The sequence below is a fragment of the Melopsittacus undulatus genome, chromosome 1 (assembly GCF_012275295.1).
Source record: "Melopsittacus undulatus isolate bMelUnd1 chromosome 1, bMelUnd1.mat.Z, whole genome shotgun sequence".
Lineage (NCBI taxonomy): Eukaryota > Metazoa > Chordata > Aves > Psittaciformes > Psittaculidae > Melopsittacus > Melopsittacus undulatus.
The window spans coordinates 150974513-150989991 of record NC_047527.1 but is presented as its reverse complement, the minus strand read 5'-3'; the positions used below and the strand labels follow the sequence as shown (position 1 = coordinate 150989991).

General features: G+C 44.1%; 1 protein-coding gene across 8 annotated transcripts; it reads right to left on the bottom strand.

Moving 5' to 3' along the window:
• Positions 1-1012: 1012 nt before the first annotated feature.
• Positions 1013-10668, bottom strand: CDV3 (CDV3 homolog). 8 transcript variants are annotated; one of them, XR_004081051.2, is made up of 7 exons: positions 10281-10668; positions 8339-8418; positions 6526-6683; positions 5377-5539; positions 4276-4325; positions 4059-4144; positions 1013-3891 (listed from the first exon to the last, which is right to left on the bottom strand). XR_004081051.2 is itself a non-coding variant. In XM_031052286.2 (6 exons), the coding sequence occupies exons 1-6, from the start codon at positions 10485-10487 to the stop codon at positions 4137-4139; spliced, it is 666 nt and encodes a 221-aa protein (XP_030908146.2). In that variant the 5' UTR covers positions 10488-10668; the 3' UTR covers positions 1013-4136. The 8 variants fall into 8 exon arrangements, 5 of the variants coding, with proteins under 5 accessions (XP_030908146.2, XP_030908145.2, XP_030908148.2 ...); XR_004081052.2 differs by lacking the exon at positions 4276-4325; XR_004081050.2 differs by having other exon boundaries at positions 4059-4325; positions 10281-10667.
• Positions 10669-15479: the final 4811 nt, after the last annotated feature.

Sequence of the window (15479 nt, the reverse complement as noted above, 5' to 3'; positions counted from 1 at the left end):
TTTAGAAGCCAAACTTTAGGTACATGACAGTTGTAAGTTATCCAAATCAGTATTAAACATCTCAGCTGTTTTCTGCTGCCATTTCTTCTTCCATCAGCTAAACCAGGTTCTCACATGAACCTGGACAAAGACAAGCCATCCTTTTTACTTCAGAATTCCCTAGCAAATACCCATCAGATTTCCTCCCCCTTTGTTACGTACCTAATTCATCTCTCTGAAATATAAAGGCAAGTTATTATTTTTGTTACATTTCCCCCCAAAAAAACCATTTTGCTTTCAGAATCAATTTGTGAAATTAAAAGCTGAAAGCAGAGAGGAGACAATTTGGGAACTCAGTTACAGCCAGGTGCTGAAACCTGGATTGTGGCTGTTCATGAAGACTGTGAAGTACTCGAGGTGGTTTTGATATATTTAGGTTCTTGGGCCTCTGATACAAATTGGTCACGTAAAAGAAGAGGTTTTCATTTCTCTGACCACATCAGTATTAAACAGAATAATGTACTAATACCTTGTAACTAAGCACCCTTTAAGCACCTGAAGCTGTATTAATCTAAGACCAAATCTGCTCAAGGTACTTGACAGAAAACCCCAAGCAAGTTTAAAACTACTCAACCAGGCTGAATTTAGACAGAAAACCAACCCCAACAAGTATTGCAAAAGCTCAGATAAGCAAACTCCAAGATGTGCAGCCCTATCACATTTAGATGGTGTTTCCCTGACCTAAACAGCATGTTGTGGTGAAAGAGTTTCTGAGAGCCAGCAACAAAACACTGGTCTGTAACATAGTCTATACCATTAACAATTCAGCTACTCCCAAGTTTTGCAAGAGAGTTACTTTGGACATGACTGGTAAAGGTAATTATACAGACAAACTGAAGGAGCAGATGTTTGCTTTTTGTTGTCAATTCCTCTTCATTTGTAAGATTAAACATGGCACAGCTAACAAAACTAATCCTCTTCTGTATTTATCATCACTTCAAGAAATACAGATGCCAGATTCCTACAGCAGGCATTTGGGAAGTCCAACTTTATTAAAAATGATCTAGGTTTTTGGCATTTTAACATTCCTTAAATACAGACTGCATCACCGAGAGCCACAAATCCCAGCTGTTCCTTTCCTTTGGGGTACTGGACATTTAAATGTGCTACCAGCAGGTCGGTAACTTCACGGCTGTATTTTCATTTCATTGTCACAGACTAAGTAAAACGGAACCTTGAAGCTGGAAACTAACAACCAAGCCACCACAAAAGCATGTTACAGGTTCGGAAGCAGCACACAACAGCATTTTACTGACTGGTACCAAGAATCTCATTTCTACAATCCTTCATTTATGGAATGAGCCTTCAAGAGCATTCTGAAGGAATGACACAGTCTCAGCGTGCCTCGAATGGATGCAACAACAAACCAGGTAAAGTTGGACTTCAGGGGTCTCAAAAGCATACTGAGCTTCCACAGAGGGATGACTTCCAAGTTTTCAGGCATGCACAATTCATTGTTACAGAAAGATACTGACAACTGGTTTTTTGCTAGTCGTGGCAGCGATATTTAACACAAGACACAGTTTTCAGTAGTTTAGCATTCTGTGCTATGGAAATTGCTGTTTTCTTTCTTTTCCTTGATGCCTCCAGAAAGAACCTGGAATGAAATGCTTAAGAAAAGCTCCCCCAGAGTAACAGCTCTAGTTATCAGTAGCTGATGGACTCTGGTGGCAGCACCCACCCAAGAGGTTTTATGGGTTTATTTCATTCTTTGATTTAGCAGAGCTACTTTTAAGTGAAAAGCAAATCAAAGCTTCATTCACACTCAATTCACAATCTCAATCCAGTCATATAGGGTGGGAATAAGAAGACACTCTGACAGGAAGCAACTAAACTTCTCTGTACAAACAGAAGTCATATTAGAATGCACTGCTATAAGCTCTTACACATAGCCCACCTGACCATAAGGCTTGACTACCCCCTCCATGATGTCCCTTAAGAGATCCAAATGCTCTGTGTTGCCTCAGCTGTCATAAGCTAGAACTAAAGGTAAAGATTCATTAGACTCCAGACTCTGTATTTCCATTTTATTTGATTTGAAACTGTTACAGGGTGTTCTTGAACTGCCAGAATTCATGCCCAAAACCTCAGATGGTACAATGGACAGTCTCATCTACCCTTCATACAGTAGACTAAAACTCAGTTCGTTCGTGATCCCAATCCCTTTAGAGCATCAAGAAAAGTGTTTTAAGCTTTCATGTTTCTACCACATCAAGCAATGTGTCCATTTACCATGAATTCCACAGAAATCTTTAGTGACAAATCAACAGTTTTGCTGGCAACAACGTATATTCCAGGAAGATACATGGCTCAGAGTCCAAAGTATTGGTATGAGTCTTTCTGTGAGGTTTTGTTTCCAAATGAACTCCCCAGCTTTAAGAATAGTCTCTTGAGCCCTCTTTAATAGCAGCTTCTAGCAGAAGTTTTAGAGACAGGTAACTCTGCAAGGGCAAGGCCAGTTTTAGTCTGTGCACAAAAGACTCAGGTGAAGCCCTAGCCCCACTGAAGTCAACAACAAAATTCCCATTGGCCTCAGAGAAGCAGATTTAAAGCAAGTCAGCAGTTAGTCAAAGGGAACCCAGTGAGGTGATTCCTGCACTAACCTCATCTTCTGCACATACACACAACTACCGCACGAGCCAACAAGTTTTGTTCCCTGGTTTTTCTTGCCATTGGCAGCTCCTATAGTTGTTGGGTCTAGTTTTTGGCATTTACTCTGAGAAACCTCAACACTGGAGCATGCCACTCTTTTACTTCATTTTGCTTCTGGTATAAGAATTCAGAGAAGAGAAAAGCAGTTACAGCAGGACACTTTTGGTACTTGATAGGTTTGGTTCATCAAATCAGTGTTGGGGGCAGTGTCCTATTCTTAGTGTATCGGTGCCATTTTGCCTACTTCCACTCAATTAAATCAGAGATGAAAACAACTGGAAGTCACTGCCTTCCACCAGTATTAAACTTCCCAGCTTTGAATAAACAGCATTTGAGTTCTACATAGAGGATTTCTGCCTCAAAAAGCCTGCATGCTTCACAGAAGTAGCCAAACAAATAAGGCTTACCAGCTCTAGTTATCCCTCTGCATACTATATTATTCTGGTTATCAAGTAACCATTACCCATCAACAAACAAGTCACTTTTTAATAGAGGAGAAGTTGTTATCTAGTACCACTGCTGCCACATATCTCATTTTTAAAGCCAAATTCTTTACTTCAAGAGTCTGGATACCTCTGTGCAAAAAAAGCTCTCAATGCCATAGGGTAGGAAAGACAAACCTCATGATAAAAGCCAAAATTAACCCTATTTCACTACAACATCTCATCATTACTTAAATATACTGCAATTTGATAACAGAAACAAGGCAGGCATTTGTTTGTGGAGAACAGGAAAAATAAGATGCTTCAACAGACAACTGTGAAAATGGCTAATGCAAACAGACCATTCAAACCCATTGTTCCTCCAATCCGATAGTGAGTTTTAATTTGTTTTGCAGTTACTTCAGTACAGCTATCTAAAAAGGTAAACAAACTACAGCTCTGTTATACTTGGGTAGCATGAGTGGTATTGGTACGCTCCAGAAGTCTCTAGTAGGCTATGGCTACACATGACAGGATTCCTCAGAAGGGGAACAGAATACGTTTGTCATTTAAGGTCACTTAAATCTTTGTTATAGCAAATTGGAACCAAATGGCTGACTTCTGCAGGATTTCTGACAGGAATCCAGTAGAGCTGGTTTCAAGTTTCAGATGGCCACTAAAACAGCTGTAACCTTCTCTTCCAGAAGTTGTGATCCACATGGTGTCCACAATGAGTGCAGCAAGTCTGAGGTAGTCAACCTTTACGAAGGCTCAGTATCTGAACATAAAAAGATTTTGAAATGACCACTGGCTGAAGGTATCTTTCTGAGCAATTAAAGAACACTGATGACTCTTGTTCAATCATTTACATTTAATCTGCCCCATTTCCAATGGAGAAGTTGTAACATATAACGCTTCCATAGCGGAGGAGAACCAAGCACTTACGTCAAAAGTAGTCTGCACTTGCTGCAGTAGATCCAGCAGAAATAAGGTGGCATGTTCATCATAGCCGTTAGCTGTAGTTTAGTTACCTTAGTAGAAGGGTTACCAAAAAAGCATTCCTTAATTGTAATGTGTATGCAGCTCTACTGATCCCCAAGCACAGCATACTGGTTGTCTAGCTGAAGTTTAAGTGCCTGTTTTTTTGAGACCTCATCCCTACCTCTAGTTTTGTGTTTTACTACTTCAAAGCTCTTCTCCATTTCTTTATCCCTAAGGGAAAATAAATGTAATCAGTAAATATCTTATCACTAGCTTGTGAATTGTGAATTTCTAGTCTACTTCCACCCCAGCCCAACAAAACCATTATGAACACAGAATACTTAAGGTCTAAAGTTTTAACACAACAGCCAAGCATTCCCAAGCAAATCTCGTAAAACCTTATCTCCAGAATAAGCTCATCACCCACTACAATTCAGATCACATTCCAAGTTTCAGTATTAACATTCAGTGCATTTATGAAAAACAGGGTTTAGAAGGCAGCAGTCTATCTCTAGAATGCTCGCTGAGAATTTCCTCTTAGCTCAATTTGCACCCTTCAAACCCTGAAGGAGCAATGACAGCACAGCTCATTTGCCAAGCAGACAAAGCCATACAAAAAAATTATAAAGGGGAAAAAAGAAGAAAACAAAGCCCCAAAACCCAGAAGAAACAAAGAACCCAAGTGAATTATGTACTGGTCTAGCTATATCTCCTGTAGGGAGTAAGGCTGTGAAAAGATGAAGACTCTAAAGCAGGGTGAGACTCCAAGTCTTCAGCACCACAAAAAAACACCCTTCAGCAAACTGTGGGAGCTCATCATTGTAAACCACAGCTCCACCAGCATGTTTATTGATTTATATTGGTATTAAATCCCATTCCTCCATAAAAAAAGGAATCTTATTCATCTTCACATCTCTAATGAGAAGGCAGTGTGCTCAACACATCCTACTCATGCCTACTGATGGTAGTAACACAGAGCCTCACTGTGGCTAGTATCTCAGGGAACCAGATGGTATCATTGCTACAGCAATATTCTGCTTCAAGAAACCCCTTCAGCAAGTCAAAGATAAGGTAATGGGCAGTCTTGTTTGGCTGTTTCACTGGGCTGTCCCCTATGAACATTATTTCATGGGAAGCCCTTCCTAGAGTTGGAAAATCCTGTTTCCCATAAATAACTTCTTAGTTATTTCATTCCTCTCTTGAAAGATTCAGGCTTAAGCTCTAAACTGAAACAAGAACTTAGAGAAGGCAGTTAAAATGCATCTCATAGGGATGTACTTACTTTCGACTGTCTATGAGCTTGGCGGTGGACTGCAGTGATGGGAACTGCGCATCATTATAGATTTCTGGGGGTCCTTGCTGTGCTCTCCGTGGCCTGCCACCCTCCCGGGCACCAGGAGGCCTGTACACACCACCAGTCTGAACTGGTTCAGGAGCTTCTGTAACTGGGTATAAGAACAAGATTTAGCCAAGAGAAGTTCACCTTCATATCTGGAAAACACCACCCAAAAAACCCCAAAACACAAATGATAAAGAGAAAAGAATCTTACAGATATGTTTTTGCACTTTTCAAAGCTCTGGAAGCAAGTATTTCAGACATCAGATGTCACCTGATTTAACCTGTACTTAGTAGTCAAATTAAAATGTGGCTTCAGTGTATTGCTTCACAAAGTTCAAGGAACCAAAACCAATGATGAGAACTTCATATTTCTTATCTGCTATTTATTAGCAGCTTATATTTAAAACTAGAGATGTAAACACATAATTATGTATTTGCTGAATTTTACTTCAAGCACCTCTCCAGATGCAGAAATCCCAAATAGTTCATATTTAACATAACAATCTACAATGAAGTAACTAATTTTATCTCCTTGCTTGCACAAACAGAGAAACACAGCAGCCCACTCTGCAATGAGTTTCTCCATGGAAGAGAACAGTCTGAACTCAGATCACATCTAAGTAATTTATCTCCACCGAAAATCCTATCCCAGTTAAAGAATCAATTTTACAATGTCATGCTCTCTGTGCCCTAGAGCAGATTTGGAAAGCATCCTACCAACCACAGAACTCTACCCAAGAACTGCTATCTACACAGCAGATATTGGCTGAACATCTGCTTGATTGTCAAAGCAGTATTTCTGGATCAACAGAAATGCTTCTAACAGGTATTTTGTAGATAGCAAATCAGAGGGATCGCCTTCAGCCAAAACCCCTTCCACTCATGTTTTCTTGAAGTACCTGACAGTGCTATCAATTCAGTTCCTCAGATCCCTTTACAAGAAAACTTCACTTCCTAGTATGTCAACCAAGCCACTGGTATGTTAGAACATGCCTGAAGAGGAACCGTTCCATGAGCCCTACTCTCTGAGGAGCTTCATTCCACCCGATATGCTTCTGGTTGGAGAGAGCAACAACTCTGAGTTAAATTTACCAACTGGTTCGACGACAGGTGCCGGCGCAGGAGCTGACTTGTTCCAAGGCCCAGATGATCTGTCTACACCACCACTACCACCACCAGTCTCCTCCCAGTGGTCACCGTGGTCTTCTCTTTTTTCACTTTCATCATCATCTTTTTCATCTTCTTTTTCACTAGAAAAGAGCAATTTTACACACAGGGGTTTAAGACTTGCAAGAGGCTATGCAACCACCACAGACAAGACTTCACAGCTACTGCACTGAACATATTGGATTCCATTAGTCCTGTAACCACTGCACTGGTACTTGCACCTGAACAGCTTTTGGTGCACTGCTACATAACCTGGCAAGTGAGAAGGAAAAAAGTTCTTAAAGAAGAATTCAAACTGTACTAAGTGACCCAAATAAACTGATTTCTTATTTTGAGCTTCAAGTTACTTAACAAGACAATCGTGCATTTGGAAATGAGGAGAAGCTAAGGAAGGAAATGGCTACAAGTTTTGCTTTCATAAAATGCTTTACTCAAGAGGAAGAAATCATGGGAAAATATAGTGACAGAAAGCAAGTCCTGAGCTCCCCTTCTCTATAAACACAAGCAAGAAACATTCCTATTGCCCATATCAAGACAATCTACAAACTAAGTCAGTGCTGTTTAGTTGGGTTTTTAGAAGAGGGAATCAAAAAAAACCACAGACAGAATTACTCCAGTTTTTAAAGAGAAATACTCTGAAAAAGCCTGACTCTATTTTATTTAGACTATTCTTTTTTTGCACAGAAATAGCCCAAAGACTCCAAATAAGCTGCTAAACAAAGGTGCTTCAGAAAGCTGTGTGGTGTAATGGGATAAAGGTACAGGGGGAGGCTGTAGAAAAACCAAAGTCACTCATGTGCATTGCAGCACCGAAGTGGGAATACAGAAGTTATAATACACTCATCATGATTGGATAAGTTCTCTGTATAAGTAATCAGAGAACAGTTAAAAATATCTATAATTTCTGAAAATTAAATGGCCTTTTATTGTCCAAACACAGTAACTATCACAGTAAGCTGGACCAAGAACCTAAACACATCATTATCCTATTTTAAACTCCAGTCAAAAGCAGATGCCTACAGGCTAGAGCAGAGCAAGCGCACACATCCCACTCCCACCACAGACTCCATGGCTTATTTTCAGCAAAGAGATCTCCAAAGCTGGATAATTTATAACTTCCAGTGGGCTGCTCTTCCATTTACTTCTCCACTCTTCCCTTGAACCTACTGAATAGCTATAAAATCCTCTGGCAGAAGCTTCCATGTGCCTGAGAATGTGCCACAGCACCAGAAGCATCCAGAATGCAAACAATACCAAGAGGCAGTGAAGGAGCAAGCCCAGTTTTCACTTGTCTGTTCAGACATGTGATTAGCCCCTTCAATGGCATGGCATAGGATGGGGTTTTTTGACATAAAAATGCAATGGCTCAGGAATTCACTCCCCAAACTGGGATGCTGAATGGACTGAGTCAGCTACCCTCACAGCAGTCCAATGATTCAGTGGGAATTACTGTCTTGCACTCCTCTCTCAGAAAAACTCCTATTTCACTATCTTTACAGAGGTCAATGTTAAGCATTTGTAATAAAAACCTGAACCCCAACCAAACCAGACAAACCTGGAGAATCCACAGAGATAAATAAAGAGAACATTGTCAGAGAACAGTCAAACCTCAGCAAACTTCTGCATTAGCAGAAACATCAAACCTCTGTTTAACTGGACTCCCTGGGGCCGCTCTGAAGAACACAGTTTTTAGGCAGATGTAATGATTATACTGAAGAATTAACAAAAGAAGTAGTACCTTATTTGCATGGACTGAACTCTAAGACCACTATAATCGATTTCTTCCTTTTGCTCAAACTCCTTCCAATCATCCTCTTCCTGTAAGAAAACAGAAATGCAAGTTGTTAACTTCTTTAAACTTAAAGACTATAACTAAGACAATCAAAAGAAAACCAAGGGTGAAGGTGCAGTTCCATGGGAAAGCGATCTGTGTGTATCACTGCCAACTGGGAAAGAATTCCACTCCCTTCTCCCCTAACTTACCATATGAGATGCACTTGTGAGCTGACTAACTCACTGCCACAGCTAAGAGATGCCCCAGCAAAAGCAGTTGTTAAAGAAAACCACATCATGTTAGTAAAAATCCAGTGGGAAGTCAAAGGGCAGCACAGGACCAGGAAAATATAAGGGCAAGACCTCTTCCTTTACATAAAAGTAAGCTTCTGTGTCAGCCTGAATGCACACAAGGCTTTAGATTTACTTTTCCATCGCTTATTTCATGAGCCAAACATTAAAGAACATTTGGAAAAGCTTAAGGTGGATTTATGACAAAGATTAATATTAGTACATTTGACTTCTTCACATTCACAACCACATTTACAGCCTTTCTTGGCTTTTTAATAGTGTTTTTAGAATAGTAAAAAGGTCAGCTTCAAATCCCACAGCAATCTGAGCACACAAAACCACTGCAATACAAGTCTCTGGAGAGACCCACTTTAAGGTTTTAAAACAGGATTTTGATTACATGTTTGGAGAAATCAGGACCCACCTAAGTGGGTCCAATTTTGTCCTATTGTGTAATCAGCAGATTCTGGGATTAAGGTAGGCCAGAAATGGAGCAGAGAAGCAGGCCTCCCATGTTCCTAGTCACATCTTTAAGACACACACACTCAGCCTAAGGTTACTAGGCTTTAGCTTAACTTATACATAATTCCTACGCTCTACATGAAATGCTGCTTTATTACTTCAAATATGAAGACTTTGCAAGCAAGGTCAGCCAATGGCATGGCCCCTTTCAGCTGGGAATACAGCTTCTTTTAAGAGGCCTGTCCTAAGATCTTTACATTATCATCCTCTAGGAGGAAAACTATGACCTGCTTTAAAGTAACAGCAGAAGCAGATGACCTGATGTACTGCACCGCCTGCAGAAGATCCAGTCTTTTGGAAGAGCCTGAGCCTACAGCTCTAAAATCTCCTGGATTTCTTATATCTCCATCTCCATGGAAACATCACTGTTTCCAAACTAAGGTACCTTTCACATTTAATGATCTTTATCTCTATTTCAAGTACAAGCTTCAATCAAAGCACGTATCATTCTACACACAAATGAGCAGCTAAAGAGTATCCCTGACCTTGGTCTACTTAGGGAGCTACTGCTGGTGTCAAGCTCCACAAGTTAAAGAACACTGGGAAGTAGCAGAGCGTTCCTTAAATTGTTTAAAATGCACAGCACGGCCAGTTGTACGGCACTAACTCTACTATGAGCACTAAAGCTTCTCCCGCATTCCCGTTATTTCACTGTAATTCGGTACAAAAAGGACTAATAACCGGCGGTACAACCCTTGCCGGCAATGGGGAAAGCAACGAGCTCGGCATACTTTGCTTGCAGATCCGGGGGACCTTATCACCGAGGTCCATAGGCCACACACTCAGGTGGCCTACAGCCGTCACCTGATCCAAACCCCTACTTCCGGCCGCTACCATGCGTCGAGGCCCAGAAACCGGGGCCGGCTGGATAGAACCGAGGCCGGACACCGGGAACCGGCCGTCCCACCCTTTCCCCCCTCCACCAGCGGATACGAGGCCGGCAGTTCCGCCAGGCCCCATCGGCCGCCCGCATGGCCGGGCGGCGCCGCGCCGCCGCCGCGGGCCGGGCACTGCGGCGCCCCCTGCCGGCCGGAGGAAGCCGTGACCCTTCCCCCACCGCCGCTCCGACGGAGCGGCCCCGCTCCCTCCCGCACCTTCGTCGTGGTCTTGGCGGAGCCGGCGTTGGAGGCGGCGGCCCCGGAGCTGCTGCCGTCAGCCGGGCGGGTTCCTCCGGCCCCTCCCGAAGCGCCAGAGGCGGCGTTGGAGGCGGCGGCCGCCCCTCGGCTGCTCTTCTCCTTCCGCTTCTTCTTGTCCCGCCTGGCGAAGAAGTCGTCGAGGCTCCTCTCCTCGGTCGCCGCCATGGCGACGGCTCCCACCGGCGGGGCTAGAGAGGCTGCGGGGGAAGGAGGGAGCAGCAGCGGCCCGGGCCAGCGGGCGAGCCCGGTGCGGCAGACGGCTGCTGCAGCAGGCCCGGGGGGACGAGCGGCCGCTCTCCACGCTGCTGGCCGCCGCCTGACACGGCCCGAAGGAGGGGGTGGCCCTCTGAGGGGAAAGGGGCGGGGCTTCCGTGCTGCGCCCCCCTCCTGCGCATGCGCTGCAGAGCTCCGGCCAATGAGGTTGCAGGGAAGGACGCGTCCTCAGCCAGTCAGAAGTCTCCGGGGGCAAGAAGTGGCGTCATGACGTAAGAGTGCGTGACGGGCCGACAGGCGGCGGCGTGCGTAGGGATTGGCTGGGCAGAGCCGGGTGGGAGGGGCGGGGAGGTGCGTGCGCTCGGCGGCCGTTAGCCTCAGCTGGGCCTGGGGGTGCGGCTGGAGTGGGATGGGATGGAATGGAGTGGAATGGAATGGAATGGGATGGAATGGAATGGAATGGAATGGAATGGAATGGAATGGGATGGGATGGGATGGGGTGGAATGGAATGGGATCACTAGTCACCCTCGGGAGACCCATGGCTTGAGGCGGATCGGCGTTCGCTCCTAGCGTGCACTGAGGTGACCGGCCCAGAAAGGGCCGTGCACCGTTGTAAAGGGTGCGATGGAGTAATTGCGCTTTCGTGTTCTAAATGCGGAGCGGGTCCGTCTTGATGTGGTTAAGTGAGTCAGACTTGACACACCGCCCTGGCTGGGGTGTCCGGATGTGTCGGTGCGAGCTTCCCTGACTCACAGTGAATCCTTGGGAATACCTGCCGCAAAACAGAGCCAACAGTGGGTGTCTGCAGATGGTCACTGCGTGCTGCAGTGACCTTGAGCTCTGGAGAGGGGAAAACCGTGTTTGAAAGGTTCACTGTGGCTTTAAAATGTGTTGTCAAAGAGTTCTGAGGCAGGACGTGTTGGGAAACAGTGTTCACAGTTGCATGAGACATTGTTTCTGATGCCTGGCTTTGGTCAGCACTCAGGAGGAGATAGGTGTTCCTGCCGCTAAAGCATGAACACAGACGAAAGTTACCTGTCAAATAAGCGCTGGTTTGTATTACAGGAGTATAAAAGTAAGAATGTTTGTGTTCCCAGTACTGTATCATTTCATGCTTTGTGACTTCACTTGAAATTGTTATGTATGGGTATATATAATATAGAAGTTTTTCTGAATATTGGGGTAGTGTTTGACTGTCTCTGTGTCCATGAGAATACTGGTTTTTATATCTATATCTATCTATCTATCTCTATATATAGTCATTTCCACCCACATTCCTGGGCTTACTTGGCAAAAAGAGGGGAGGTGCAGTGGTCCTACTGCAGGCACTCTTTGTGAAGGGGTTGTTAGTTGTAACTGAATCGCTGTAGTTGATGATTCTGTGTTTGGGAGATTTGTTCCAATCCTCTTTATGTCTGTCATGCTGTGTTCTCCCTCTATTTCTCTACCACCCCTGTGCACTTACAGGGGTTGGCTTCACACAGAGCAGGCCCTAAGAACTGAAACATGCAAGTGTGACAGTTCATCTGGTAACACCAAAGATGTGATCAGTGACACCTGTTTGTGACAGGAATAACTACTGAAGTAGAGAGCAAATCTGGGAGGTAAGTCTCATTCCCTGTGCCTCCTTGGTGCACCCAGGCTCCCCTCCTACTCCTGCTGTCCCCTTTGGTTGCTAGAAGGTCACAGGAAGATGTGACAGAGGACAGTTAGATGTGGAGGAACGTTTGCATTGCCTTCCTTTGTGTTTGTATTCCATTGCTTGCACAGGAAGCTGTAAGGCTGGAATGACCAACTCTGGATTAGAAGCTGTCAGGAGCGGAGTACCAAGAAACATTCCAGCTGTTAAATCTGGAACAGTGGAAATCATAGGAAATAGCAGCAGCATTTTTGACCTCAGAAGGCTTAGGTCCAGATTTAAAGGCATGTCCCAGCTGGCACTTTGAAGGAAGCATTAGTTACACAGTTACACTGGGAGTTGCCTCCCACCTCTAGTTTTATTTATGTAAAATTGTGGAAACGTGCTGGTGCACACTATTTGTATGCAGTTACTCTGTGAATTCATCACGTTAGCCTTTATGGGTAAGGTTGTGGTGTAAAATGTTAGATGCAGGGAAAAGAAAAGGTAAGTATTTCTGCTTCCCTCACTCCAATGCAATGATCTTCAATACGTGTGCAGAGGACACTTGGCTGAAGGATGACTCACATCCATGGACTGGTAGAAGTCATGCTCCTAATGCAAGGAATATATGCAGATTGCCACATTGCCGTGACAGGAGCATGAGCTCAGACAGCTTTCTCCTGCAGTATGTACCACTGACCTGCGTGAGGAACCTTTGCCAAGACACTGCTCTGAATGCAGCGGCTCAGGTACAGATTTACCTGGAGCACTCTGCATCCTCTCCCACACTGCAGCATGCCTGTTGTGGCAGACGGAGGTGCCTTGGCTCCATCCTGTAGCTGAGTCTTACCATGATGCTGTTCCTTGTGCATCCTGATGCATTTTACAAAGACAGAGGGGTGAAGTGCTGCTCCCTGTAGGGGAAGTGATGCAGCAGCCACTGTTTACGTGGAGAGACTAAAAAGAACTGTGGGTGATGCAGGAGTTAGGAGCAGACTTCCATTTCCAGTCATTCAGCGTTTTGTCTTGCCCTTCTTCACACCCAATTATTTCCACTCTGTGACAGGAAGGTGATAGCACTGCAAACTGCTTTGGGTTTGCAGAGCACAAGCAAAACAATTCATCTGATAATACTTAACAAATGCCTGCTTAAGGAAGTTGGAGAAGGTGCCCTTAGGCACTGAGCAGCCTGCAAAAGGGTTCGGTGGGCCCTTGTGGCAGTGTAAGCCCTGGTTCTTCTGAGGAGCTTAACCTTCCAGTCAGCTCTGTGTTTCAGAAGGGAGGAGTGTTGCTATGCCCATTTCTCCACCAGCAGGTGCCATCTGAAAGCAGGCAGTGTTAGAAGAAGTGTGTGGTGTTTTGTTGAAGTATTAAATTTTACACAATGCCAGCTTGAAGTCACCTTAAAACCTAATTTTTCAGGCATAGAACCAGTATGCTATTGCTTATGCTAAACTGAAAACACTAAGCTGGTAGGCTAGAGTACCAGTTCCTGGCTGGGATGCTGCTCACTCAGTGTGAAATCTGAAATGAAGCATGAGCTAGCATTAGGCTGGTACCCTCTGCTTCCCATGAGGGTGCAGCAGTGTCTGTTCCAGCTGTGGCACAGAAGAAGCTGTGCCTGGGTGAAGAGGAGAATAAAGTACACATATGGTTTGACAGTACAGCAAATCCAGCTGAGTGACTAGCTAGCACCAAGGGGGTGGCTGTGTTTTACAGCCCTGACAAGTCCTCTCTCCCCAATCCAGCCCTGTACTGGTGCATATCTGACCCTGTGTTAGCCTAGGTTCAGGGAGCTGAGTGGCAGGAAGGTTTGCCTGCATTTTGCAGGGCTAATTTTCTGCTGGGTTTGCTTCCTGAACTGTCTCCTGAGATGTTGGGTGTTGGTGCAAACACAGGATCAGCGTGAATGGGAAGCACATAGCAAGTGAGGGGGGCATAAAAGTCCTTTATGCAGTAGCTGGCTGTTATGTTGTATTGTCTACAGCATCCTTGAGCTTCCTAACAGCAAACACCACAAATCCCTCCATAGGAGTATAGGTGTGATAGTTACTGCAGTAGGAGCTAATCAAATCTGGTTCCTAAGTTTTGGTTTTCTTAGGAAGACCAGTTGGAAACAGTTCACTTGTATTTAATACAGCAGCTGCTAAACTAAAGGAGAAAGGTAAATCAGGTTATGAACCTTAGAAGTGACAAATAGTTGTGAAAGCCTTTAGTCTTTCACGTTCTCAGTTTCCCATCTCACACAGTGAATGCTTAGCTAGCATTCAGGCTGGCAAGACATGCTGGAGGGGCTGTGTAGGTAGGTAGTGTCAACCCTTGTGAAAGCAGAGATTTCTTCACCAAAGCTTTAGCACTTCCCATGAAAACCCGTTTGTTTTCAAAAGGCCAGATATGTTACATGTGACTTCTGATAACTAATCACTAAAAGAATCTATTTCAGTTGCATTTGGTCTGTGCTCAGGATAGAGAGAAAAGCTCTTGGAAATCCATTATTTCTGCTTAGGTGCTCTCTCCCTTTCCAGCCACTTCCCTGGAGTACCTTGATGATTTTGCAATAAACCATTTTCATTCCACTGAATAAACATCTTGGTAGGAACCTAATTGAATTTGAATGAAATATGCTGGATCGTTTGAACCTACCATCCAAGCTGTTTTGGAACAAGCACTTGGAATAGGCAGGTAAGAAACTCAAAAGAAATCCTTCTTATCATTTCACAGTGTGGTTGTAGACTCATAATTTCACCAGGTTTATCTCTGTTAGTGACATTTATAAAGCACAGCTTCTCAGTGGGATAGCCAGCAGTGTTTCTTCATACCTACAGCATCACTAGAAAGCAGCAAAGAGATCTGACTCCAAATTGTATGGTTTTATGCTATAGATTTGATTATTTATAGAAGCTGCTGTTTGTAATTTCAGCACACATGAGACAGAAAGAAAACCTGAAAACCTTTCAGGGGGTGCTATGAAGAAATACACAGATAATGTGTAAATTCCCTCTTCTTTCTCAAATCATAGAGAAACTGCTCTCTCATGTGTCAAGAAGGAGGGGGAGGTTTCACTGATGTCCAGAAGTGACTGTCCCTAGATAGCATCCAGCGAACAACCCAAGGGTCTGTGTCATCTTTTGTACCACCTTTTGTGTCTGTTTTCTCTCATCATCACTATTGATGGAGTCTCAGCTTGGTATCTTCTGTACTGATGGGTAAGTAGTTATCACTGCCTGCATACTCCGAGGGAAGAAAAGGGGAATCTGCCATCATCAACCTTTCTTTTTTTGGTTGCTGTTAGATAATCTCTTAATCCAGTGAACTGGGGGAT